The sequence below is a fragment of the Dipodomys ordii genome, unplaced genomic scaffold (assembly GCF_000151885.1).
Source record: "Dipodomys ordii isolate 6190 unplaced genomic scaffold, Dord_2.0 Scaffold124, whole genome shotgun sequence".
NCBI classification, from domain to species: domain Eukaryota; kingdom Metazoa; phylum Chordata; class Mammalia; order Rodentia; family Heteromyidae; genus Dipodomys; species Dipodomys ordii.
The window spans coordinates 1,864,714-1,892,441 of record NW_012267340.1 but is presented as its reverse complement, the minus strand read 5'-3'; the positions used below and the strand labels follow the sequence as shown (position 1 = coordinate 1,892,441).

Below are 27,728 nucleotides of genomic sequence, written 5' to 3'. Positions count from 1 at the left end.
TGTAACGCAGAACAAAAAACACTGCATGTTAGAGAAAAGATAGTGAGATGAGGAGATGGGAGAGGGCTTCCGTTCCAGCCTGGGCATTCCACGAGTCACAGCTCCTTCCCTTACAGAAAGGAGAGTGAGCATGCTCAACCAGTTACCGCCTGAAAGCACACGCGGACGCTGAGATGTGTGCAATCAATACTTAAAACAGAAGATACCTCAAAAGCATTTACAAACTACTTCTACAGGGGCCAAACTACTTCTACAGGGGGGGTTCTTGGTAGATATACGTGTGTTTTTATTTATATGTGTGTGTGTGTATTCCTAACTCAAAGGGAAAAATGACTCTGAATACCATATGCTGAATTTAGACAGTGGGCTTTAAAAAAAAAAAAAACCGCTAGTAGCAGTTCCTCCCACCCAAAAGACCCCAAGGAGCTGTCCCCCAGAACACACTTACTTTGTTATGAATGAAGAGCTTCAGTGCTTCTTTGGGGTAATCCAGAGTCAACAACAGGTCCAGGAATCGAGGTAGGAAAGGCGTTGGTTGCTCAATAAAAACGCCTAAGGTCACATTCGGCAGCACCTTGTTTCAGAACAGACACAATGGGGGTCATCCTTTGTGTGCCCTTCCCTCTTAAATGCAGGGAAGAATACTAACAGTGGAGTTAGGCCACTGTCAGGGAGATTTCATTACCTCCTTTCTTGTGGTTGCCTCAGGCTAATGGGGAAAAGAGCCTACTCTATTGTATGCAGATTCTGTAAAGACCAGCCTAGCCTCCAAGTCAGGGTTTCCATTGATAGCCCTCAAAGCAAACAACAACAATTAGAGCCCTATTTTGAAAACAGCATCTGAGAAAGCAGGGTGTTAGGGTGAGGTCTCTGCTCCGCCCAGCCCTCAATGAGAGCCCAGGCCTCGCTGGAGAGAGACCTGAGTTAGATCTCCAGCACCACAAAAAGGAGAAGAGGGAAGAGAGGCTGTGGAGGAGGAAAAATGGAGGAGGAGGAGGAAGAGCAGGAGGGGAAGAAGAGAAAGAGGAGAGGAGATGGAGGAAGAGGAAGAACAGGAGAGGAAGAGGAGGAGAAACGGGGGAAGAAGAAGAGGAAGAAAAGGAGAAAGAGGACATTGAACAGCCTTCTTCCACCAGGTTTCTAAATACATAAAGCCCAGACATTTCACTGTGCGTTTAGGAAAGAACTGTTCCCTTTCTACCACGTTTTGACAGGCTGTAGACAAAGCAGCTTAAGAATCAAGTGATTTACTCCTAAGTGAAAACAAAAAAGAAAAAAACCTTTGAACGTTTGCAACTGCCTGCACTGCCCCACCTTTGTAGAACATTTCTAAAAAGAAAAAAAAAAAAGCAACAGATGAAGCAGGGGTGTCTTCCCGGCCAAGGACAGCATTCCTCTCTGCAAAACAGATCAAGATGCACTCCCCAACCTCCCCATTCAGAAACAGCCTGGCGCCCTTCCGCAGAGGAAACATTCTGCTTGTTAAGTGAGAGACTGGCCAGGAAGCCTAACTTTCAAGTAACCTGGGGCTCCGTCCAGAAGCCCTGGCTGAGCAAGGGCAAGCTGCTGCTGCTCCTCCTTCCCAGTGGAACCCGGAGGAGCACAAAAGGCCGGAGCCAGGAGCCAAGGGGCCGGGAACTACACCCGGAAGCTTCCAGAATTATCTCCCAGAATGCACAGCTTCTCCTAGTTGGACATGCTGCAGGTAATCCATAAACCCAGGGTGAAACTCTGCCGTCACGGCAAAACCGCTCCTCAGGAGCTGGGAAGGTGGCTTAGTGGTAGAGTGCGTGAGGCCCCGGGTTCGATTCCTCAGCACCACAGAAGTGGAAAAGGCCAGAAGTGGCGCTGTGGCTCAAGTGGTAGAGTACGCGCCTTGAGCTGAAGAGCTGAGGGACAGCACCAGGCCCAGAGTTCAAGCCCCATGACTGACAAAAAAAAAAAAAAAAAAAAACACTCCTTAGCCTCCACATGCTCAGGCGTACTGTTTCCAGAGCAAGCAGCAGGGGAAAACGAGGCGAAGGAGGATTTCTAAAACTGCCATGATGGGTGACAGAACAAGGTACCACAAACAAGTGAACGAGTAATAAAGAAATACCTCTACTGCTTTTACCTTTGAAGCACTAATGATACACTACAGCTAGAACTGTCTATGTAGAGATATGTATCACATATGCCTATATTACACACCCAGGTATAGATAAATATCATATGTGAGTGTACAGGTAGATACCATATATCCATGTATAGGTATATATTACATATACGTTACACATACATATTATATTACATATGTATTATATATACATAGTACATGTACATGTTATATTACATATGTATTACATATGAATGTATAGATATATTCCACAAGTATGTCTAGGTTTACAATAGATATCTTGTATAGATATGCATTACATATGCATGTATAGGTATATATTACCTATTTATATACATACTATATGTATATCGATACGCATTGCATATCTACTTACAGACATACATGATGTATGTACAGGTATAGATTACATGTCTGTGTGTAGATGTCACATTGCATGTGGATGTGTAGACATATTGCATATGCTGTGCAGATACATTACATACATGTGTGTAGACGTTACGTGCCTGTGTGTAGGTGTATTACATGTGTAGGTGATGCGTACATGTGGCTATATTGCATATGTACAGCTATAGTAGAGGTGGCTGTGTGGATGTACTGGATATGTATAGCTATGTTATACGCCTGTGAGCATGTATGCTAATGCATATAGACACATCACACACGTTGGTGTGCATGGACTGTGGCGCACACAAGACACTCAGCGAGGAGTGCTTGTCAGGCCGCTGGTTATGTTCCCCACCTCCTCAACCCTACTCCAATAATCAATACCTGCGCGCCCTTGACTGAGCCAGTCATCCGCCTGAGTACTTCAAGAGCTCTCCTCGGCCAACTGAGCAAACAGAGACCGCTGGCATTCGGCTCCCTGAGCACCCGACGCACCCAGAGCCTTTCCTACAGACGCAACTCCACACTACCATCGACTACATCTTCAGATGAACAGGTAGCACTAGACATCCTCCGGCGGATGGTGGAGCGCTGTACCATTTCCGCCCAGCCTTGACCGAACCAAGAGACCGAAGTAACCCCACAACACCCCAGCACCCTCGGCGACTAAATGCGAACAGCGCGGCTTTTGTGGGGTTCACTTTTTTCCCTTTATAAACAGCTCTGGGAACACACAAAGCCGGCAGTTTTCTGAACCACTGGGTTTTTGAGTTATGAACCGATGTATCTACTACACAAAGTGGGACCGCTGAGGTCTTCGTACCCCACCTGTGAATCGCCACCTTTCGTGACAACAAACCCCACAGCTCACACAGGATCAATTCCACTCACGTCCGCCGCAGACAGATCAACGGTGTCCAAGTCACAGACGGTGCAGCCACTGTCCTGCGTCCAGGAGTTGGGCACGTAGTTCCCAAAGTAATTCAGGAGAATCTGGAAGACGGAGCAGAGTCAGAGCAAAGTTAGTCCTTGTCGCCAGCGTTATTTGCATGGGATGAACTCCTGACGCCCCTTCGGGGCACGTTCTGACACGTGTACACACCCTCGGGGATTCTAAGTGTCACCTGGAGGGGAGCCCTGAACAGTGTTTCTTCAGAAGCCTGGCTTGTTGAGAAGGATGAGCTGCAGGTAGAAATGGCAAAACGTGTGCTCCACATCATGAAGGCCCTTTCCTTCAATACAATGAATAATACTGAGAAAGACTAGTTGACAAACCCAACAAACACCCTTCTCTAAATAAGCGAGTGGCCCATCCTACCCCGGCCAAGATGAGCCACAGAAAGAGTAAAGCAGTAGGAAGACAAACGTCTTCTAAGGCACAGACTCTAGATGGACATTCACCAACGTGTGACTGAACAGAGTGAGTGCTAGGCCAACTGTATCACCAAAACAAACAAACAAACAGGCACCAAGCTCTTCCTGGAAACTAGGCCATTAGAAGTGAGGAACTCAGGTGAAGAGGCTGAGATCTGAGGATCAAGGTCTGACAGCCAGCCTTGGCAGGAAAGTCCCTGAGACTCTTAGCTCCAATTAACCAGCCCCTCCCCGCCCCCCAAAAAAGGAAAATACAAGCATGGAATGCATAGTTTAATATATCACAGGAAAGATTTTCTCCCCACTTTGGTCAGTCACAGGACTTGAACTCAGGACCTAGACACTCACTGTTCCTGAGCTTTTTCGCTCAAGGCTAGCATGCAAAGAATGTTTTAAAGAATGTTTTAAAGGAAGTCAATCGTCTCTGGGTCCTGACCATAGTTAACATCCTCATCGCCTGGAAAGGCCAACAGACCTGCACACATTTTCCGTCTCTGCCATCTCATAAAAACTTAATGCGTCTACCATGCATTATTCATCGGCACACTGCAATCCCGTCCGGGAACGAGCAAGTGATCAACAGCTCTGAGAGGTCAGAGTACGAAAAGGTATCACTCCCCATCTTCAGATCTTTCCAGTCCCCGGCATTTCTTAACACCTTCTGCTTCGGGATATCTGGGAGGGCTCCCGCCGCCTTTGTGGGGACCCACTCCCGGGGTCTCCCCACACAGCCACCCCATCAACAGCTGTTTGGGTTGTTTTTTTATTTTTTGGTCTTTTTTTGTTTTTGTTTTTGTCAGTCATGGGGCTTGAACTCTGGGCTTGGGTGCTGTCCCTCAGCTCTTCAGCTCAAGGCGAGCGCTCTACCACTTGAGCCACAGCACCACTTTCAGTTTTCTGAGTGATTTATTGGAGATCAGAGTCTCAAGGACTTTCCTGCCTGGGCTGGCTTTGAACCTCGCTCCTCAGATCTCGGCCTCCTGAGTAGCTGGGATGACAGGCGTGAGCCATGGGGCCCAGTGGCTGTTTTCCTCATTCAACCTGGGGCTGTGGATGTAGTTAGATCACTGTTTCAGGGCGTTTCCCAGGGTGGAGTGCCGTGTTTCCAAGCCCTGGGTCATCTCCACTGGCAAAGAAGCTTCCAGACAAATCCTTTCCTCATCGACCTGTCTTCATGAAACCTTCCTGCTTCTCTCCCTGCTCTTGTCTTCCCTCTTCCCACACGTCCTCCCTTCCTTCTTCCTTCACTCCTCCTCTTTTTCTTTCCTTTTTTCCTTCTTTCCTTCTCCCTTCCCTTCCTTTTCTTCCTCTCTCCTTCCCTCTCCTCCCTTCTTTTCTTCCTTCTCTCCTTTTTTCCTTCCTTCCCGCTAAGTAACTAACACTGAGGTGTGAACCACAGCATTCTGGTGTGGAAATCTCTTCAGCGTGTGTCATTCACACAAAACCAGGTGACGGACCATGGAAAAGATGGCTGATGGTTCACACCAAAACAAAACCGATTCAGAGAAGTTCAAAATATGAGAGAATAATTACATACATAAAGAGACAAGGCCATGTGCGGGGGCATGGGGCCAGCACTCTGAGGCTCGCGTTCTGGGGGGGCAGGCAGGGAAGGGGGGCGGGGACTCACACTAGTGGGGCTGTTCCCGTTGATGGGGGGGCGGGCAGGGAAGGGGGGGCGAGGACTCACACTAGTGGGGCCGTTCCCGTTGATCACCACTGGCAGCGTTTCGTAGAATGTGTTCTTGACTCGTGTCTTGCCGTTCTCAAATTTCAAAACCACTTCATCTGGGTTCAGAAGAGAAAACAAGAGTTTTGGTCATGGAGGAACCGAGGTCCATCTGCTCAAGTGCTTCTGTGTGGTCACAAAAATCCCCCAGAGAGACAGGGCTCCCAGTGCCCAACCAACCATGGAGCTCAGCCTGCTCAAGGCGGAAGGTTCTAGAGCAGACACTGGCACTGCCCCACCTAAACATATCACCTAAATCCCCCTCACCTAAATCCACCAGGGCGGTTTACACACAACACACACACACACACACACACACACACACACACACACACACACTGTGTATGTGTTCTCTCTCTCCTCCCTTCCTTCTTCTCTCTCTCTCCCTCTCTTTCTCTCCCTTTTTCTCACCTATCTGTATAGTTCCTGAGTCATAAGAGGCTACTCTAATCCTCTCAGGAAGTTCCCAATTGCTCAGGATTTAACAGAAGGATGGGCGATTAAAGATAATGCATAACCACCATCCCCTGGAAAATCAAGAGATTATCTAGTTGTAAGTTACCAGGTTCGGAAGCATCTCTTTGTCAACACTAGTCTCAGGAAGACATTTTTAACTGAATGGGGTGAAATACACCGAGCTCAATCTGTCCAGTATGCTTGAACAGTTCTAACACATATACTGCACACCGTAGCTCTTGAATGGTTGTAACGCATACACTGCACACCGTAGCTCTTGAACGGTTCTAACACATATACTGCACACCATAGCTCTTGCCACCCAAATGGGGTCTGATAAGGAAAAGGTCACTGAACAGATGAGCAGCCTGCATACCTACAGCTCCGTTTAGGGTCTGGAAGATTTTGCATTTGTGGTCCAATGTGATGTTGAGGGCTTCCTAGAAAGGAATGGAGGCTGCATTACAGAAATACCATGTCAAATTATTAAACATACGAAAAAAACATTCCCCAAACGCAGATCCCTTTTCTCCGCTTCCTGGACGCGGGCGGGAGGCCTCGGGACCCGGCGGCCCCTGCTGGGCACAATGCCCAACTCCTAGCGCACCGGGCAGACCCCTTCCTCAGCAACAGCGCAGGCAACTTTAACACGAAAGGGCTGTCTCCTGAGGAAACTCAGCCCTCCTCCCTCCCCTCCTCCCTTTGCCAAACATTTGGTGGTTTTCATCTATCTATCTATCTATCTATCTATCTATCTATCTATCTATCTATCTATCATCCATCATCTATCCATCATCCTCCATCATTGTCTGCGATCACCATCTATCTTCTAACATGGCTGCCATCTATCATCACCCACCATCTGTATTCTTTCTATGTCTATCCTCTACCCACCATCTACCAGCCATCATTTATCTAGCATCTATCCATCATGAATACGTACATGGATACACACGGTAAACACCTATGCACTTACCACAGTGAGACTACTACTATTAACGTGTGCTCATTTCTTTAAAAAGGGTCTTCCCGCTGGCCTTATTTTCAAGTCCTTTCAGATGTAACAAAAAAAAAAAAAGGCTGTCATTTCTGACGCTTCATGCCTTCAAAAACAAAAAGCTCTACGTTCCAAAAAAATCTCAGGGAAATCATTTTCTAGTGACTTGACGGTGTCTTTTAAAACCTCCAGGCCGCAAGAATATGCTGCGGGGCCTAACCCAGCTCCAGACAGACAGGCACAGGATGCTGGGGGGGGGGGGGCTTCTCCTCCCACACCATGTCAACACCTGCTCCATGCAACTCTGTAGAGACCTCAGACCCAGACAAGATCCAGAGGGCCAATAGCCTGGCTGCCGGGAGGGAGGGCGGGAGGGAGGGAGGGAGGGAGGGCGGGCACAGGCCTCCACCTACCCTTTTTCCAGCGTCAATGTACAGCTTGGTGTAGAAGAGCTGGTCATCGTCATTGTCCTGCAGGCTCCAGTGCGCCACCATGCGGCTGACGTACGGAGCGTAGCCCATGAACCCTGCCAGGCACGGAGACAGCACGCGAGTCAGCACCCATGGACCCACACACGGGGCGCCCACAGAATTCCACCCAGCAGCTGACCCACGCTGCAACACCGAGAGGACTCAGCACAGCTCAGACCTTCGCGGCTCACCCCCAAAGGAATGCCACCGAGTATCCTTGGCGCACGCGCGCGCACACACACACACACACGCATATATGAACGTGTTAACAGGTCATACAGATATGTATCCCATACATATCGGATAGCTGCTCCAAGAGAAATAAGGGTGACTACCAACGGCAAAACGAAATACCCAGACTCCTTTTTTAAAAAACAGATGCATTCCAAAAGCGAACTGACACACAGTGGGGAACTGTGATTTTCCTTCCAGGCGGCCAGGGGAAAATGGCTGGCCGGGAGGGAGAGAACGGAGTCAGGCAGAAGACCCTCCTCTGGGCCTCCGCAAAGGCTCGTTTGAAGCATCTCTGGGAGGAGGCCACCTTTCATCTCAGCGCCAGCAGCGATCACAGGAATGTGGGATTTGTCAATGAGGACCAAAAAAAAAAAAAAAAAAAATCGCAAAGACATTTTATACCCAAGACATTTGAGGGCATTTTTTTTTTCCATGACCGCGCCTGCTAAATAAACCCTTTTCTGGCTTGGATTTGTGTGTCATAGTCTGTAAAAGGAAATCTCAAGTTGGCTCGCTCCCCTCGGCCTCCCAGCCCAAGAGCCTGACCTGCCAAGAGCGTCTGTCTAGAAAAACAGAGCGACAGGGCTGGCTCTGCCAGCCCCGGCCCACATGTCAGGAGTGCGGCCGAGCCACCGTGTTCCGCCGAGGACGCGGCGTGTACAGAGGGGCCCGGGGTCCCCGGACCGCCGGCGGGAAACGTCATTTTCCCTCTGTAACCTTCACGCTTCAGATTTCCTCAGAGGAATGAAGGGAGGAAAGGAAACAGGTCAGGGAATAGGACTTGCCATCCTGAGCAAACCAGACAGAAACGAAAACGTGACAGAAGCCATTCACCTGGGCTCCTCTTGACACCTTCTCCACAAGTTTAAGAAACCCATGGCACTTTCCAGTGGTTTATATGACTGGTTTTCAACAATCATGTTTGCTCTTACCCTTTCTGTTTCTATATGTAAATTCTGTCTGTCTGTCTGTGTTATTAAGTAGCGGTAGAAGAGGGGTTACAATTCCTTAAGTCAGGTTACGAGCACGGAGCTTCTTAGCCAATATCACCCCTTCCTTCCTTCTCCACCATTTCCTCCCCAACCCTTTGTTTTGCTTTGCTTTGTTTTTGTTGTTGTTGTTTTTGCTGGTCATGGGGCCTGAACTCTGGGCCTGGGCGCTGTCCCTCAGCTCTTCAGCTCAAGGCTAGCGCTCTGCCACTTGAGCCACAGCGCCACTTCAGGCTTTTTCTGTTTATATGGTGCTGAGGAATCGAACCCAGGGCCTCATGCATACAAGGCAAACACTCTCCCACCGAGCCAACTTCCCAACCCCCTCCCCAACCCTTTAAGTTACATTTTTTACCCAACGCTTTATCCATTTCATTAAACCAAATTGTCATGATCTAAATCAATAAAAAGCAATGACGTGCATCCTCATAGTACAGAATACAATACCACATCATTTACATTTTTCTAATAAACACTAAATCGTGGCTTTTTAAAAAAATAATTTGTAACTCCTTCAGTCGTTCTTAATATGGCACCCATCCACTTGGACAGACTCACGTTTTCCAACATGTGTCTAAATCATCTCAGAGAATTCCCGTAGCCTACGCTGCGGGGCACACGCATGATGCGGGACACACGCATCACGCCTCCCCCCACTGGCTCACCACGGCAGAGGCCCGCCCAGGTTCTGCTGGTTCCCTCGCGCTGTGAGGGACGTGGACTTCACCTACCTGAGCGGACACGTCACTATCGAGATGAACCAAGACAATGCGATGTCACTACATTTATATATCAGGTCTTGGAAGGAAAACTAATAAAGGAAAACCTACCCTAGATGTGACTGCTACATTCTCTTGAAAAATCAGCTTTCTAGAGCTGGGCCTGATGCGCAGCTCACACCTGAAATCCCAGCCACTTGGGAAGGAAGAGATCAGGCAGGAGTGTGGTCCCCAGACAGCCTGGGCAGAAAAAGTCTGACTGCGTCTCCTAACCAAGCTGGGCACTGTGGTTCATGCCTGGAATCCCAGCTGTGCAGGAAACACAGGGACACAGCCAAGCTGAGCACATGAACATGGATACACATTTTTTTTTTTTGTTTTTGGTCGGTCATGGGGCTTGAACTCTGGTCCTGGGTGCTGTCCCTGAGCTCTTCAGCTCTACCACTTGGAATCCAGCGTCCATGCTGCGAGTTTCCAGAGAGACTGTGGAGTTGGATTCTTGATATCATGTGCGATTGCCAGGGCACGGGTTCTGGGAAATGCTTCATTACAGATTTTTTAAAAGTAAGACTTTCTTTGGCCGGGCACCGGTGCCTTCACACCTGTCACCCTAGCTACCCAGGAGGGCCGCCATCTGAGGATGCAGATTCAAAAATCAGCCAGGTTAGGAAAGTCCATGAGACTCTCATCTCCAATTAACTACCAAAAGAAAGAAAGTCAGAGGCGGAGCCGCGGCTCGGAGCGGCCGGGTGCGGGCCTTGCGTGAGGAGACAAGGGAAGCTGACAAAGCATTGACAACTTCATGAACAACTGTTACTTAAAAACAACAGTCGCTCCGCGCGCGTTTATGATTTGCCAGACGGGCATGAACACGGAACCCACCTCCGGCGTTGAGGTACCGCTTCCCGATGTGCACCACAGGGTACTTGTCTGACAGTCTCTTGTCCGGCCACAGAATTCCATCGGCCGCGAAGACGACTTTGTGGTTGGACTTTTGGAACTTCTTGAGCACTTCCTCGGGGCCACCGGCAAATATGACATCAAAACTGTTTGATAGAGGGGGAAAAAAAAAACCCAAGATTTTAAATACCCAAAAATTTAGGCACACAAACCAGGAAAAGAGATCTCGGATACATATCGGAATCTAGAGCTGGGCACAAGTGGCCCACGCCTGTCATCCGAGCTACTCAGGAGACAGTAAGATCTGAGGATCTCAGTTCAAAGCCAGCCCAGGCAGGAAAGTCTATGAGACTCTTATCTCCAATGAACCACCAAAAAGTCAGCAGTGGAGGTGTGGCTCAAGTGGTAGAGATACTGGTGCTGAGTGGAAAAGCTCAGGGACAGCCCCAGAGCCTGAGCTCAAACTCCAGGACTGGCGCACACACACACGCACACACACGCACACACACACACACACACACACACACACACACACCAACACAGGATTATTGCCAACTATTTATTCAGAGCATAGCCAAAAACTCCCCCCACCCAACTTACGTTATAGGAATTGTAATGGATTTGAGTGTTTGCTATACATTAGCCAATGAATTCCAAAGCAAAGATTTTTTGCCATGAGACTCCTAATTTTATTTTCCATAACCACTTACTTCTGAGATAAAATGTCAAAGCTATGTCGTGAAACGTTAGAAATATGGGCCATGAAATAATTATAAAAACTAAATAAAAAATTAACACCACCACCTGTCTCCCTGCAAACACTCAACAGCGTGAGTAAAACCGAGACCACTATTTTAAAGGAGAGGCTGTTCTGAATCGAGAAGTTTCGAGTTTTTTTTTTTACCGATTCAATTCTAGAAATGTATTTTTAGCCAGAGACACATGTGTTTCAAAGTAAACTTTAAATATGTGTAAAACCATTCTGAAACCTCAGACCAATTTTCCAAGCACCAAAAAAACAAAACTGAATGAATCTGACTTCTGAGAAACCTAACAAGTTTCTATTTGCCTTCTTCGTGCAACTCGTTTCCTCGGCCCGGTTTGAACACCAGCCTTTCCCTCCCGACGACGGATTCGCATAATGAATTCACACTGGGGCCGAGGACCTGAGTCCAGCGTTCGTGGGGGACTGCATCAGGAGACGTGAGGCCGAAGGGCTGAGCCCCGTGAAAAGACCCACCACGCTGGAGCTCTCGAGCTGCTCTGGTCCTTCCTGCAGCAACAAGAACCTCAGAGAGCCCACAGGGCTCCTGCAGATGGGGAGAGGAGGCTCTTCCGCCGGTCTCAAGAGCGTCCCCTAGCGCTCTGGGGGAGGAACTGCGTGAATGCTCAACTGGTCCGTCCAAGGCCCGCAGTAGGACTTGGCGGAAGACTTTATGGAAGGCTGGGTGACATCTGTCTGTCTGGTGTCTGTGTGGTTGCTAGGACCACAGACACCGAGGACACAGGAAGGAACACCCTTGTAAAGTGTCTGATGGCCTGGTGGAGACCGCTGTGACAGGCCTGGGTGACATCTCCACTGAAGAGCGTGCGTCGGGGCTGGTGGTGTTCCTTGGGTGTGAATTGTCTCCAGAACCTATGAGAATTATTTTCAGAGACCTTGTGAAGTTTTGTTTTGTTTTTTTTTTCAGTAGCTATCTAAGTTGGGCGGAGGCGGGGGGGGGGGGGAATCATTTTTACATAGACAAACTTTCTTGCCTCTTGAGAAGTTTTAAATAGGTTCCAAGAACTTCTCTGGAGCAAACTCCTGGGCAGAGTCTTCAGACCACTCGCAAGGAGGCCCCAGAGCGGCGGACGACCCGTGTTTGCCCTGGCCTCTTCCAGGAGACAGGCCATCTGGTGTGACTCAGTAGGGCCACTGTGGCTCGAAACCAACCACAGGTGTGTACACAAATGAGCAGAGGAGCCTGGCAGAGCATCTTACAGCAAAGGCCAGGGGTGGGCCTGTCCCCGGCTTGGAGAATAAAAGCCCAATGACTCGGCAGTGTATTAATAACCTCCCGTGAAAGACCTGGCTCTGAAGCCAAGTGGGTTGACTTGATTTATCACCCCTCCCCTCTCCTCGGGTCAACACCGCTGTTTTTCCAACTGGGCCTGACCGGTCCTCCTCCCAAGACCTCATCCAAATCCAGCGCCTCTGCAAACCCTCCGCTCAGCCGCACTTCTGGGAAACGGCTCTCCTTCCTCTCAGCACCCTCTGCTCTCTTCCCCCCCAGCCTCTACCATGTGTCTGTTCCCCAGTCCGCACGGGAAGAGGGCCTGGGCCTCCCTGCATCCATAGCTCCAGGCCTGTGTCTGTCTGTCCCTCCCATCAGTCTTGAATTTGCAAGACGGTAAGTAACCATCGGATGTGTGTTGAACAAATGAATGAAGGAATGAATGACTCATACCACATCTCGTTAAGGTACAAAGCTACCGGGAGCCAGGAAAGGAAGCAATGGACATCATCCCTGGCGTCATTTATTCTTCCTCTCCAATCCAAAGCTTTCTTCATCACTGGAATCTGCTAGACACATGCACACACACATGCACGTGTACACACATACACACGCACACACATACATACACACGCACACACATACACGCGCACACACAGTCACCATTTGAAATCACCCACTCATGACATCTCAGATTCAATTATAATAAAAATCTCTGAACCATTGCAACTCCTCAGGTCTGACCTAGGATTAGAGTGCAAATCTTTGTTGGATGGGAGAAGTGAGACTTCCTTCATACCCACCCATTTATTACAGGATGGATCCAGCAGAGAGACAAAGCAAGGCAGGGAAGTCCTTCCCAGAAATCCCATCCGTCCCACACTCCCTCCTGCCAGCCACAGCAGCCTGCTGGCACCTACACCACAGTCAGACAGAGCAGCCGCATGCGACAGAAGCTGGGCACACACGACCGCCACACGGTACCAGACACGCACGATCTGCCGCGATTACGCTCAGCCAGCCACTTTTGATTCTATCACTTGGTTATGTCAGGCTGTAGTTTGTTGTTGTTTTGTTGTTGTTGATGGTGGTGGTGGGATTGAACTCTGGGTCTGGGCACTGTCCCTCAGCTCTTCAGCTGAAGGCTAGCTACCACTTCTGGTTTTCTGGTGGTTTATTGGAGATAAGAGTCTCACAGATTGTCCTGCCTAGGCCGGCTTTGAACCATGATCCTCAGAGCTGCTAGGATTACAGGCGTGTGCCACTGGAGACCAGCCAGGCTGTAGTTCTTAATCTACTTTTTTTGGGGGAGGAGGGGTCAGCTTCAAGGCCCGGGCACTGTCCCTGAGCTGCTTTTGCTCAAGGCTAGCACTCTACCATTTGAGCCACAGCAACACTTCCAACTTTTTCTGTGTATGTGGTACTGAGGAATCGAACCCAGGGCTTCATGCACGCTAGGCCAAATTCTACCTCTACGCCACCTTCTCAAGCCCTAATGATTCCTTTGAACGTGAGGAGCTGTTAATGGACAAGGGAAGGGGCGAACCTGGCAGAAATGCTTTGTGTGACACGCACGCAAAGATCCCCGTGAGAACCTTCGGAGCAACGAATTTATCAATGACGGCAAAAGAACCGAATCCATCATCAGGGCTGGGCATGCGGCTTGGCAGCAGCGTGCTTGCCTAGCATGCCTGAGGCCCTGGGTTCGATTCCTTGGTACCATATAAGTGCACAAAAATAATTGTTTTTAAATTGAATGCATACTCTACAGATATCAATGTGAAATCTTCAGGGCAAAATTTAAAACAGACTGAAGCCCTCCCCCCTCCCCTCCCCCCCTCCCCGGCCAGCTCCAAGGCCACCAGCCTCACCATTCCGTAAAGAAGATGACCAGGTCCTCTTGGGTGGCGTAGTGCGGCATGGCTTCCTTCAGCAACCTCACCTTCTGACCCCCTCCAATGCTGTTGGTCCCACCGCCTCCTCTCCACTCTTCCCCCTGGCCGAGGACCTACACACACAATGACACTTCATTCGAATTATAACCGCTCCAGAGAAGGTGAGTACAGCACTATGTCATGTCACACAGGATCGTGATGTTACCAGAAAACAAGAAGACCTGGCGAGGCCCCCCCCCACCCCCGGCCAAGCCCACTGCTCATTTTTTCTCTTTTCCTTGACTGTTTCAAGTTGGATCTAATCCACGCGGCTGGACTGAAAGACTATATTTTTAAACTCCCCCCCGCCCCTTATCTATTCAGACTAAAGGAAAGAAAATGAGTGAAGTGGTTTTCCCACAGCCCTCCTCCCCGGTTTTTTCTCTCGGTCTGGCTGTAAATTCTGTAAAATCAGCATGGAAATCCCTTGGCCTCACGGACTCCTGGCTCAGGCCTGAAGCCATCTTCCGCTAAACCAAAACGGGTCGCGCCAGGGGAGTGTTGAAGACATCAAGGAAAATGTCACCTTCGTCATCTTCGAAATCATAAACTCACCTCTTCACGCGCCTCAATTAGAACTTACCAGTGTGATTAAAAAAAAAATGGTGGAAACGCAGTTTAGGCTACACTGCTAGTCTCTCTTCACTCACAGCTTGGTGTCTCTTAGCATTGGGGACTGGCAGACATACATTCCTTTATTCTATATTAAGATCTTTTTGCCAGCTGGGTGCAAGGGGCTCACGCCTATAATCCTAGCTACTCAATAGGGTAAGATCTGAGGATCACTGTTCAAGGCCAGCCTGGGCAGGAAGATCCATGAGCCTTTTATTTATATAAATAACCACCAAAAGTAAATACATAAAACAGAAGTGGAGCTTGGCTCAAAGTGATAGAGCACCAGCCTTGAGCAAGAAAGTCAGGGACAGTGGCCAGGCCCCAAGTTCAAGCCCAAGCCCCATCTCACACACACACACACACACACACACACACACACACACACACTATCTTTGCCAGCAAAGCTTGGCCTCTTGAATATTTTTATTAAACGCTTTAAATGCTAGGTACCTTTCACAATAGCAGAACTCAATTTTTCTCTAAGCATATATCTTTTCCTTCTAATTCTTTTTTCCCCCTCTTCTCTCTCTTTTATGTCCTACCTAGATACATCCTTGTTCTCCTCTTCTAGCTCTAGCTGCCAGATCTATTTTTTAATGTAATTAAATAAAATAAAAACAGCAGGCTGCTAACAGCTCAGTTTAATGGTTTTACAAAGTTTCCTCTCTGATTGCTTATCAGCGAAATGTCCCCACAGACAACTCCTTAGCTGCAACCCTTGTCAACTTTTACTTTGTTCCCAAATTCCTATGAAACAAATACACAGAAAAATAAAGCAGGGAAAGCAACCTTGAGCAAACAGAAAGTTAAGATAAGGACTTTACAAGTTCCATTCCAATTATCTGGAAACAAAGAAGTGCACCAGGGCAGATAATCCATAAAGCACTCAGTCAGAAAGAAAGAGAGGAAAAGAAAAAGAAAGAAAGAAAGGAAGGAAGGAAGGAAGAAAAGAAAAAGAAAGAAAGAAAGAAAGAAAAGAGAGAAAAGAAAAGCTTAGGTCAATCTAAAGTCAAATCTTTAGAGTGTGTTTGCCTTCTGGAATGTCAAAATTCTCTATGTAGACAATATATATACTTTATGCAGGTGTTCTCTGGATTTATAGAACATGTTTGGATAAAGCATTGGTAAGTACTAAGGAATCTCTGTTTGCGGGGCAAGGTATTAAAAACACTACAGCTCTCCTTGGAAACTAGACAAACCCATTGAGTAGACAAATCCCACCTTCCTGGGTGGGTTACAGCTTGTGGAGTTATTGCCAGAAAAAAACCAATTGTGACACGGATTCCAGCATAAAGGGCGTACTTTACCTTCACAGTGTAGTTGAAATATCTGGCCGACTGCATAAACCGATGAAATCCATCCGTCTCTTCTGTTGCGACCGTTAGGACTAGTAATTTATCTGAAAAGACAGAAGATAAGGCATGAGGAGAGGTCACCACTTTCTGACTCGCTAGGGTGACCCGGAGCCCCAGTAAACCACAGCACCGTGAGGGTCTATTCATCTGCCCACCCCCAGACAAAAGATTACCCCAAAATAGCCATGTCAGAGTGGACAGAACACAGTCAAATGGCAAGTTCCTTTAACGGTATTTGTTTTAAAGGTTCATTCAAGTTTGAGGAGAAATACATCTTCCAACAGAGTATCTCAACGTTAAGAGAAAGACTTTCACACAGTGGATGGGTATGTCTACCTCTAGAACATTCTCTCTTCCAAAGATATTATTTAATCAACTAGCTTCTCTATAGAAGACTTTAAGTGTCCCCTAAATAGAAGACCATCACTACTTGCATTAATGGAGGATGGTCAAAGTTGAAAGCCAGCCCAAGCAAGAAAGTCTGTGAGACTTTTTAATCTCTAATTAACCACCCAAAAGCAGGAAGTGGAGCTGTGGCTCAAGTGGTAGAGTGCTAGCCTTGAGCAAAAGACAAAAGACCAACTCAGGGACAGAACCCAAGCCCTGAGTTCAGGCCCAGGACTGGTCAGAAAAAAGAAAAAGAAAAAGAAAAAAAAGGAATAAATAATAGTTTCATACAAATTGAATTCTCCTTCAAGTTTTTAAAAATACCAACATAAGTTTGACACACATAAAGAAACAACAAATTTAAATAGAAGACAGTTCAGTAAAGAAAATACATCCACCTTCTTCCAAAAAATATTTTTAACCTAGGAAATGATTATATAATTTCAACACAAGAAGTACTGTTTCTAAGAACAATTACTGTAAAGGCGATGCACAGAGGGTTTACAGTTACATAAGTCAGGTATGAGCACATTTCCTTTTTAACAGTGTCCCCCTCCCTCATTCTCTCCTGATTTTCTCCCCCTCCTGACTTCCCTTCCCCCAAGTTGTATAGTTCATTTCCAACATAGTGTCTAATGAGTTTCACTGTTGAATTGGTTCACCTTATGTCCCACTGCTTCACAGAAAATATTCCAAGTAAAATAATTAACTTCATTAAAGTGGTAAAGCCTAACAAAATATATCCTGGAGGTCTTTTTTTTTAATTAACTATTTTTGCTATATCGTTTTTTAGGATTTTTTATTAAATGCACTTTTTGATCTTTAAATAGTTGCACAAAAGGGCTCCAGTAACTATTCTCTTTTAAGAACAAAAATATCTTACCAGTTTCAAATGAGACTTAAGATATTTAAAAGCAGCATATTAGCTTACAAAACTGTAAGTAAATATGTTGGGTGGTATGCAAAATGTACACATGCATTAACTGAAATATGGCAGATTCAAGAGAGAACTTAAATAGTATAATTCCTTAGAAAGGCAAAATCAAAGTGTTCAGCAAAATAACACACCACGAAGCAGACACCTGGAAAGGGTGGAGTGGGACCAGGGGAAAAGGGGTACATAAAGAGGAAGGAGAAGAGGGGGAAATGTAGACAAAAATCCAATAGATCCTAGAAAATTAAGACAATGAGCTACTCAGGAGGCTGAGATCTGAGGATCTCGGTTGAAAGCCAGCCCAGGAAGGAACGTCCGTGAGACTCTGATCTCCAACTAACCACCAGAAAACCAGAAGTAGAGCTGTGGCTCAGAGTGGTGGAGCGCTAGCCCTGAGAAAAAAGAGCTCAGGGACAGGGCCCAGGTTGTGAGTTCAAGCCCCAGGACAGACCAAAATCAAACAAACAAACAAAAAGATGAAGGAGGACGGGGAGGGGTAAGAATGTTGTTCAAAGGTGTGACAATGACCAAGATGCTTTCTGTCGCGTCACTAAATGACAACTCCTTTGTACAACTACCTAAAGATAATAATAACAATAATAAAGATGTAATACATGGTAAGCTCTCAGAGTAAAGAACACAGTTTCTTAAGGTCTCTTCCGTGCAATACGGTAACTGTTTAGTAACCTTTTTCCTGAGACATTTCTCTACAAATCATAAAAATTAACAGCAACTGTTGATTGTTAACTGGATGTTTTTTACACTTAACATTTCCAGTATAAAGTTCACAGCAAGGTTTTCATCAGCCAGCATACCGAAGGCAGGGGGTGTCAGCCAGAATCTTAAGTAGACAGAAAATGTGACCACATTCCGTGACTCAGAGGGTCGAGCCTCGAAATCAGAGTCTCCCCGCCCTAGGCCAAAGAATTCCCATCACTCCAGTTGCTTTTTTTCTTTTTTAAATTAAGTCATTTGAAATCGTCTAAAATTAAAAACAGTTCAACTGGGCAAACACTCTTAAAATCTCTCTATCATAAAAATGAGTGAAAAGCTTTCAATAATCCCTTAATAGAGTCGGGATCGTCCCAATAAAAGATGTCATAGAATTGAAATGGTTTCGGCCCAAGACTGTGAGCTTAAACCACTCGGACGGTCGCCTTACGGAACGCATCTTCCAGCTACGGAGTGGACAGCAGAGGAGACAGCTTTGGCCACGCTCACCTCCCGGCCGTTTCCACTCTAGACACTCCTTCCCTGTCTAGCTTCCTTCCACCCTGGGGGACTGCCACAAGATGCACACACCCTTACTGTCTGCCACCTTGTCCCTTTATGTGGAAACAGTTCACCCAGTTCCTATGAGCAGAAGCTCTGCACCAGATCGGCACCGCACAGCAGAGTTATGTTGTCATCCAATGACTGACTTCCACAATCACCCTTACAAGGAAGGCACTCCCAATGGGGCCGGCCGGCATCCGTAAACATGATCCGGGCTGGGAAGGTGGCTCAGTGGTAGAGCGCTTTCCTTGCATGCATGAAGCCCTGGGTTCGATTCCTCAGCACCACACACACAGAAAAAGCAGGAAGTGGGGCTGTGGCTCAAGTGGTAGAGTGCTAGCCTTGAGCTGAAGGGCTCAGGGACAGCGCCCAGGCCCAGAGTTCAGGCCCCAGGACTGGGGGGAAGAAAACAACAAAGAAAAACCTAGCATTTTTTTTTAAGAAGGAGAAGAAGAAGAAAAGAAGCCATTAGTATTGATTGGTCCAAATTAGAAAGGCTCAAACCAGTTTTCTCTGCGGCACTCACAGCTCTGATGCACATGGAGATAACAGTCATTTTTTCTTCTGTTTTGAACAGAGATGACCAATATTCCGTGAAAACCATTTTGAAACACCTTTTCATGTCTCTCTCTTCCTCCTCTTCCTCCTCCTCTTCTTCTCATCCCCCTCCTCTTCTCTTCCTTTTCCTCCTCTTCTTTCCTCATTTTTTTTTTTTTTGCTGGTTCTGGGGCTTGAACTCAGGGCCTGGGCACCTCTGTGCTTAAGGCTAGCGCTCTACCACTTGAGCCACAGCTCCACTTCCGGCTTTTTCTGTGTCTGTGGTACTGAGGAATGGAACCCAGGGCTTCATGCATGGGAGGCAAGCACTCTACCACTGAGCCATCTTCCCAGCCCTCTTCCCTCACTTTTAAAAACCCTTTATAAACATCTTCATCTTCTTTCTTGCTGGCTATACAGAAATTGGCACCGGGCAGGCCTGGCCTAATAGTTACCATTTGTCTCCTGGGATATAATTGGCCACAAAAACCTGACTACGAACTACTGCCCACAGATCCCAAGGGTAAAGGTTATTCTTTCCAACTGATCGATAACTTAAAACCCTGTGTTTTGCACTAAGAACTCCCTGTGATCATGAAAGGAGCTGCGGCTGGTGGCCGGTGTTGTACACATACGTCTATGTTGTCCCTTCCGCTGTGAGGAGGCAGGGAGAATCAGCATCACGGGTGATGCGTGACCCTCAGGAAGTTATCATGACATCTCTCTCTCTCTCTGCCGGGAGTGCTACGGAGGTCCGTTATAAACTGGACAAATTGGCTTAGCTCTGTGCGTACACATAACAAGCACCTGCAAACCCATCTTCCCTTGAATGCCTGTATTTTCCTCTATCACAAAAAAAGCTATCATTCTAAGCCCGAGTTATAATTAGCGTGTGCCCGGGAGCCTGCCCTAGGCACGGCCCCCAAAGCATGCCAGAGCCACATCTCCCATCCCCACGCGGCTTCCAGAATGATCTGTTTCCTGATCTTTACACTCATCCAGCCATGAGGGGACTGTTCCCAGGACACGGGACTTGGGCTGCAAACTTGAATTGTGCACACGGGACGTCCTGTTTAACTTCCAAGGAAGTCCCGCCCGCCGCCCCTCCTCAGACGGGCGGGGGTGGCTCTGTGGAGCCCCAGTGCTGCGGAGATCCCTGCCATTTCCAAAACAGAACAAACGCACCAGAACATGAGGCCTTTCTCCACGGAGGGAGGGGCGGCATCTGCCAACCAAATGCCTGATCGGGGTCCGGACTGCCTGCCAGAAATCTGGTAGCAAGTCTGCAGCTCGTCCAAGCACATGTGCTCTGTCACCGTTTAGCCCACATTTTACACAAAGCACTGAAATGATTTCCTGAGCTCACACCAGAGCCAGAAGACACAGTCGATAGCTTTTACTTCCCCACGATGGTAAAAAGGAAAAAAGAATTTCTTACACTCCTTATATCCCCTAAAAGCATGGAAAAAAATAATAAATCAACCTGGGATGTACAATTAAAAACAGGCCCAGGAAACGGTGGCGCAGAGATGCTACTCGAGAGAGAAGTCCTCATATGCATTTACCCCATATGCATTTATCCCGATACGCGTTTATCCTCATATGCATTTATCCTGATACGCATTTATCCTCTTCAGTTCACAACGAGACAGTCGCTCTCCCACGAATGCATTTTAGAATTATTGCGGAGACATGCCTGTGTGTGCCAGGAACGTAGCTCAGTGGCAAAGCGTCAGCCTGGTGGGAACAAGGACCTGGGTTCAAGCCCCAGTACTGTAAAATGAAAAAATAAATTTGAGGCAAAAAAAAAACCCTCTGACCTCGTCCGCAGTATCAACTTCACATCACGGGAGTGCATGTAAAGCCTCAGGCAGGCCACAGGAACCGGTCTTAAAAAGTTTATGGCTTATTTTAGCAGCTCTGGGCCAGCCCAGAACAACTTGCCAGTTCCTGAAATCACTGGGCGAGCAGCAAAGATGGAGGCGACCTGTTAGCTTGAGCTGCCCTGTGAGATAATCCAGGATGTAAACTGAAGCAGAAAGTGCCGCTGTCTCCCATCAAGGCCCTTCCCCAAGAAGCTCCCTGCCCCCTTGGCTTTGTGTTGCACAATTGTAACCTCACATCTGGCTGAAACGAGTTCTATCATCCGTGGCCACTCTCCCAGAAACTATGAAGAAATGTTCGAGCCTTCGCCATGCCAAGTTCAAATTCTACAAACAAGCGTCTGGGGTGTCATTCATCAGATGAGTTACTTTCATACACTGACACATGGAATTGGGGGGGAAAAAAGCCTACATGCTTGACTGATTATTTTCCTTCTTTGTAATTTAACTTGTGAACTAAGGAAAGCTCTCTCTCTCTCTCCCTCCCTCTCTCTCCCTCTCTCTCTATCTCTCCTTCCAAGTATCTGGCTGACTTCCCTCAGGAGAGGCCCAAGGGACAGATTCATGTTTGTGCAAGAAAAATGAAACGGACACTCATGGGGGCATAGATGCCCTCCCATCCAGAGCTTCCTCTTCTAGGGCTCAATGCATCTTCGAGATGCACAGAACTAGCTCAGGCTTCCGTGATATTCAGTGACAAACTGTTTTGCTTTGCTAACTATTAGAATGGTATGGGAAATATTCTAAACTTCTCAGAGAAAAATGCACGCGCGCACATGCGCGCACACACACACACACACACACAACTTTCTGCAAAATTCCTCTGTCAAAATGAAACAAGGGGAGGCAGGTGTAATCTGCGCTACACAGGAGTGCAGGAAACAGGGTGGTCATCTGAGGCTGGCCCTGAGCAGAAACGTAAGACCTCACCCCCAACACAGCTTAGGGAAAACCAAAAAGAGGGCTGAGGGTGTGGCTCAAGTGGTAGAGCGCCTCCCCCACCAGAGCAAACTGCCTTGAGCTCAAATCCCAGTGCCTGGAGAAAAATGTAAACAAAAATAAAACAAGCATTATCTGAAGAAAAGCAACCCCTTTGTACATAAATAGCATACCCTCCCCCTTTACGGTGTCATTTGCCCAGTGATAACTACAGAAAACACTGAAATGGAGGCCTAGGACCCACCCCAGATCAATTAGGAGCAACAGTTTCTGGACTTGGGCACTTCCATTTACAAATGAATGATCTAGACAGTCAGTGGAAACTTCAAGCACCCCATGAGTAGCTAGCTCAATAACAGGGAGACTTGAAAACTTCAGACAGAAGACACAAAGACAAGCCCCAAATAAAATGAACCCTTGAATTAGTGTTTGATATAAGCCACCAATCTTGAAGCCCCAGGGGGCCTTTTTGAATATATTCTGAATTTTTCTCTCCCTAGACAGTTAGAGGATTGCTAATGATGTCCATTTCCAAATCACTGATGCAATATTCTGCGAGAAAAGCAAGCGCCAAGTTAAAATTCAACACTTCCTGGTTTGTTTGGGGTTTTTTTTGGTGCTGGTCCTGAGGCTTGAACTCAGGGCCTGGGTACTGTCCCTGAGCAATTTTGCTCAAGATTACAGCTCTACCACTTGAGCCACAGCACCACTTCCAGCTTCTTGGTGGTTCACTGGGGACAAGAGTCTCACAGACTACCTGTACTGGTTTTGAATCTTGCTCCGCAGACCTCAGACTCCTGAATAACCAGGATTACAGGCATGAGCTACCACTCCCCTATTAAGACATTTTTTTCCAAGCACGCCCCCCCCAAAAAAACCATGAAGGTTATTAGAAATAACCTCCAAATACACTACAACAATCCCCGTTACTTAAGTCTTTTAGTAAAATAAACCTTCTTTTGATTTTCTTCCAGATTTTTGTCAGCCAGGAAAGCATTTCCTAAGTCGGTACGCAATGCAAAAAGACTTCTGAGTTTCAGTTCACAGATAAGTTTCTGGTCAAGTTCAGGACCCAGTCTTCAAGTCTAGGCCCTCCTTCTCTCCTTCCCTCCCTCCCACCTCCCTCCCTCCCTCCATCTGAATCTGCTCATCCTCAACCTCTTTTCCCAGAGTTCCCTCCCTGTCTGCATCCACCTGAACACCAAGGCTCACACCCATCAAAACCACAGGGGCAGAATGGCCGCAGTTTCACACCAGGGACGGAAATGGAAACAAAACCAGGATGAAGGCCCCCACCCCCTTAGCCCAAGACCCCGCACCTCGGTGAGCTAAGCCGACAGGCACGGGAGAGGCGAGGTATTCTCTGGGCACCTTGGTCTTCAGTCATAACAGAACGATGACTGGCAGCAAACAATGAAAAGCCAGATCCAAGCCAAAGCCTCACTTGATGCCCACCCAGCACGGGACCGCGAGAAGAGGCAGGGTCAGCACATTCCGGCCGGCTCTGGCCAGCCCAGTGCATCTCATGCCCCGGCCCCCACAAACCCAGCCAACTGGGGCTCGGACACATGGCAGAACCCCCTCCCCGGCTTCCAAGCTGCTGGCAACTTCTACACGTTTGGAGAATCTGTCATTACACTCGGAGAAGGCTGCCCTCTCTCAGATTCACAGCCCAGAGGAAGAAGCGCCGCAGCTGGCCTGGGCCTCTTCCTGGAGTTTCAGCGACTCCGTCCTGCAGGCCAAGTGTCGGCTTTCAGAGTCTGTTTCTCAGCTCAGGGAACCGTGCGCAGGAGACGAGGAACGACCCAGAAATCAGCCACCCAGTTCCCCAGGCGCCGCTGGGGTCCGTGAGTGAGATGTGGGGGTCAGGCGGCAGTTCCAGGCTGGGACCTAAGCTACTGAGCACGCACAAGCTCTGGTTGGCTGCTGAACACAAGAATGACAGAAGATCATAATCCTGTCCCGGGCATCTCAAAAAAAGCCAGAAGAAAAGGCTTGAAAATGTTCACCGTAAATAAAGAGGTTAAAACTTTTCTTTTTGAAGAAGGAGAAGACAGGATGTTCAACTTGCTTTAAACACTGAACAGCGTAGACATGCACGGAAATACGACCCACTACCCCATACACACACCAGTCCTTCTGTTTTCCTAGTTACAATGTAATAAGTGTGATTTTCTACATGCCTTTTGTATCTCATTTACTTAAAATAAGTAACTATTGACTTGGATCCTGAAAAAAAATGAAAAAAATAAAATAACTAAATATTAAGATTAGGAACGCAAGCAACTGTGCAAGCATGCGTGATCCTCGTCCATTTTCATCAAGTTTGGTGCCGTGGACCCACGTTTAACACTAATGTGTTTCTACTCCCTCCCTAGACTGCTACAATCATCAAAATACGTGAAGCTTAGAAATGTCATATATATACATATGTGTGTGTGTGTGTGTGTGCTTGGAGAAGCCTGAAAAACGTTTACTTAAATAACGTTCGCATAATATTTACTTCAATTCAGTGCAATGTCCTGAGTTCAGACAAGAGCAGGAAGGCCACAAGGCTCCCGTTGCACACCAGAGGCTCCCGTGGGTTTACCTATCAGGAGCCTTAGCTACAAGGTTACCCGTCCTGCTATGAACCAGGAAGCTGCCAACACCAAAAAAGCAGTGGAAAAAAATATAAAAGCAGACACATGAAAACCAAGCTTTCAAAAACAATTTTTATATGAATGTGTTAGAAACAATCGCATGAAAGAAAAAACATTTGAATACATATCTTAGGTTCATTTCCCTAACATCAACTTCAGACATATACTAGACATTGCAAATAAGGGAAACCATGGGGCCTATGTTTCTTTGGGCCTGGCTTACTTCACTTAATATAATTTTTTCCAAGCCTTTCCATTTCCTACAAATGGGGCAATGTCATTCTTTCTGATGGAGGCATAGAATTCCATTGTGTATATATACCACATCAAAACCAATTTTTTTAAACGCGTCTCTCATTCCTAGGAACAGCTCGGACGGGATTCAACGCTGTCTTTCCTTGTTGGCTGCTGCGTTGAAGGAAGCCCTTCCTTCTGACAGGTGCCAGATAGAGCCCTGCGATCCCTGCACCTCCTCAAATTCCAGAACCTTCCATGAGGCTGAACCATTTCAACGCAGAGAAGTAGCTTCAGCCAGCCAATATAGTGAAAGTTTCATGGAGTGCTGTATAAAATGGGAACCCCGGAAAGTATATATACATAAAATATATATTACATGTTACAGAGTTTAAAAAAAAGAATTACTAGCTCCCAGTCAAACACAACAAAACTGTAATCAGAGATAAAATTATAGATCTTTAAAAATAAAACAAAACACAAGAATGACCAGCTTTCGGCAAGCCAAACACCAGGAAGCTGTCATCACAGATAAGCGGTACTCCACGCCTCTCAGCTTTCGGGAAGAGAACGTAACATTCCGGCGACCTTGTTACTTGGACCTGGCAGTGTTCTGTTCTTTCTCTTTTTTAACCCTATGACACCTCCCCCGACCGTTCTTCTCAAAACCTGACACGGCATGAAGTCATTTTAGGACGCTGTGTCAGGCCTTCGGGTTGGGAAGTACAGCATTATTATTAACATGGTCACCCTGACCCTGTCCAGCAGGCTGGCCTGTTACAGAAGCCCATCAGGATGTCAAACCTCTCGACCGCTCTTCTCCACCCCAACACCACCCTGATAAAGAATGCCTGCCTCACCGGGCGCCGGGGGCTCACGCCTGTCATCCTAGCTACTCAGGAAGCTGAGATCTGAGGATCATGGCTCAAAGCCAGCCTGGGCAGGAGAGTCCGTGAGACTCTTATCTACAATGAACCACCAGAAAACCAGAAGTGGCGCTGTGGCTCAGGTGGTAGAGCGCTTTCCTTGAACTGAAGAGCTGAGGGGCAGCGCCCAGGTCCCCACGACTGACCACTCCCCCCCCAAAAAAGAATGCTTGCCTCCTTTCAGTCACACTCCTGTGAGACCTCACCCCATTCCCGGGCCCGGCCACGGGCTCGTGTGGCCAGCACGGGAGGTGCGGCCCTGGTCCAAGGCTCGTGGGATAGCTCCCCACCTGGTGTGGGGTGTGGAGGAGAAGCAAAGTCGGGGAAAGAGATCAAGAGAAGGACATAGACACACAAACCACAGCCCCGAGAGCATCTAACCACCCATGGGAGAAAGTCCAGGCTGGAAGGAAGGCATTCCTGCTTTCTGATTAGCAAGCGCATGCACACCCCTCACCCACAACCCCAAATCCTTTCCCCCCAAAGTCCACGTTCTTCCCCATTCACTACAGTGCTAACTCAGGAAACACCTTGATAGATACGGAATGCATCTAAAAGGCTCTTGAATAACTCCTTGGTATACAGCACATTTTACAGTGGGATTTTTTTAACTTTGAAGGGGTCGCTGGAGTTACTTTTGCTCATCTCGGTAATGTAAACAATCAGAAAGAAAGGGGAGACAGAGCGCTGCGGAGTAAGTAGCCCCTCTGGGAAGACAGAAAAGTAGTTTCATATAAACACCAGCCCACTTTCCTCTCTGGTATGTAAACAATTGGGGGAATATTCTAGATGTAAACGCAACTCTAGCTCCGCTTGGCTTCGCTCCCTCCCTATCTCTGAATCAAAACTTAATTGGGAAAAGGCGACATGAATCCCGGCCAGACCCAACCACTGACACAATACCGGGAGAAGTAGAGGCTAGACTACAAAACAACCGGAGAGCCCTTTCCCAGGGCCGAAGGGAGGAGTGGAGGGTGAAGTTCCCTTCCCCTTCCCGGCCCAGGCCTCCTCTGTTCCTGCAATGCCGACTCTGCCCCTCACGTTCACACCTAGAACTCAAGGAACAGCCAGCAACAGAGCTGGGAAGATCGCGTAGGCGCAGCCTCCCGGAGCTGTGTCCTGGCTGGAAGTGGTGAGCAGAGATACTGTGTCCTGGCTGGAAGTGGTGAGCAGAGATACTGTGTCCTGGCTGGAAGTGGTGAGCAGATAGGGGCCTTCAATGCTCCGTCCCGGGTGCCACGGTTCCTCCCAGAGACGCCGTCTCGGGTTCTACCCAGGCCTTATTTCCCTGCTTTAAGAATGTTTGCATGTCAAGCCTGGCGCCCGTGGCTCACGCCTGTCATCCTAGCTACTCAGGAGGCTGAGATCTGAGAACTGGGGTTCAAAGCCAGCCCGGGCAGGAAAGTCCGTGAGACTCTTATCTCTAATGAACCACTCAGAAAAAGCCAGAAGCAATGCTGTGGCTCAAGTGGAGAGTGCCAGCCTTGAGCACAGAGAGGCTCAGGGACAGCGCCCAGACCCTGAGTTCAAGCCCCAGGACCAGAATTAAACAAAAGCAAAATTAAAAAACACACACACACACACACAAGAATGGCAGAATTTCAGGGCTGGGAAGGTGGCTCAGTGGTAGAGCGCTTGCCTTGCATGCCTGAGGCCCTGGGTTCGATTCCTCAGCACCACATAAGCAAAAAGAAAAAAG

General features: G+C 47.7%; 1 protein-coding gene across 1 annotated transcript in view; it reads right to left on the bottom strand.

Annotated features, from left to right (window-relative positions):
• The window catches only part of Plod2 (procollagen-lysine, 2-oxoglutarate 5-dioxygenase 2), a 42,602-nt gene extending 16,070 nt beyond the window's left edge, over positions 1–26,532 (bottom strand). Inside the window, exons 1-11 of the mRNA XM_013029878.1 lie at positions 26,487–26,532; positions 26,236–26,319; positions 25,594–25,698; positions 16,225–16,316; positions 14,240–14,376; positions 10,354–10,517; positions 7,473–7,585; positions 6,439–6,502; positions 5,568–5,665; positions 3,395–3,496; positions 449–574 (exon numbers count right to left, since the gene is read on the bottom strand). Of these exons, the coding sequence (XP_012885332.1) occupies positions 449–574; positions 3,395–3,496; positions 5,568–5,665; positions 6,439–6,502; positions 7,473–7,585; positions 10,354–10,517; positions 14,240–14,376; positions 16,225–16,316; positions 25,594–25,698; positions 26,236–26,319; positions 26,487–26,532 (1,131 nt within the window). The remainder of the gene's footprint in view (positions 1–448; positions 575–3,394; positions 3,497–5,567; positions 5,666–6,438; positions 6,503–7,472; positions 7,586–10,353; positions 10,518–14,239; positions 14,377–16,224; positions 16,317–25,593; positions 25,699–26,235; positions 26,320–26,486) is intronic.
• Between the last annotated feature and the right edge of the window lie 1,196 nt (positions 26,533–27,728).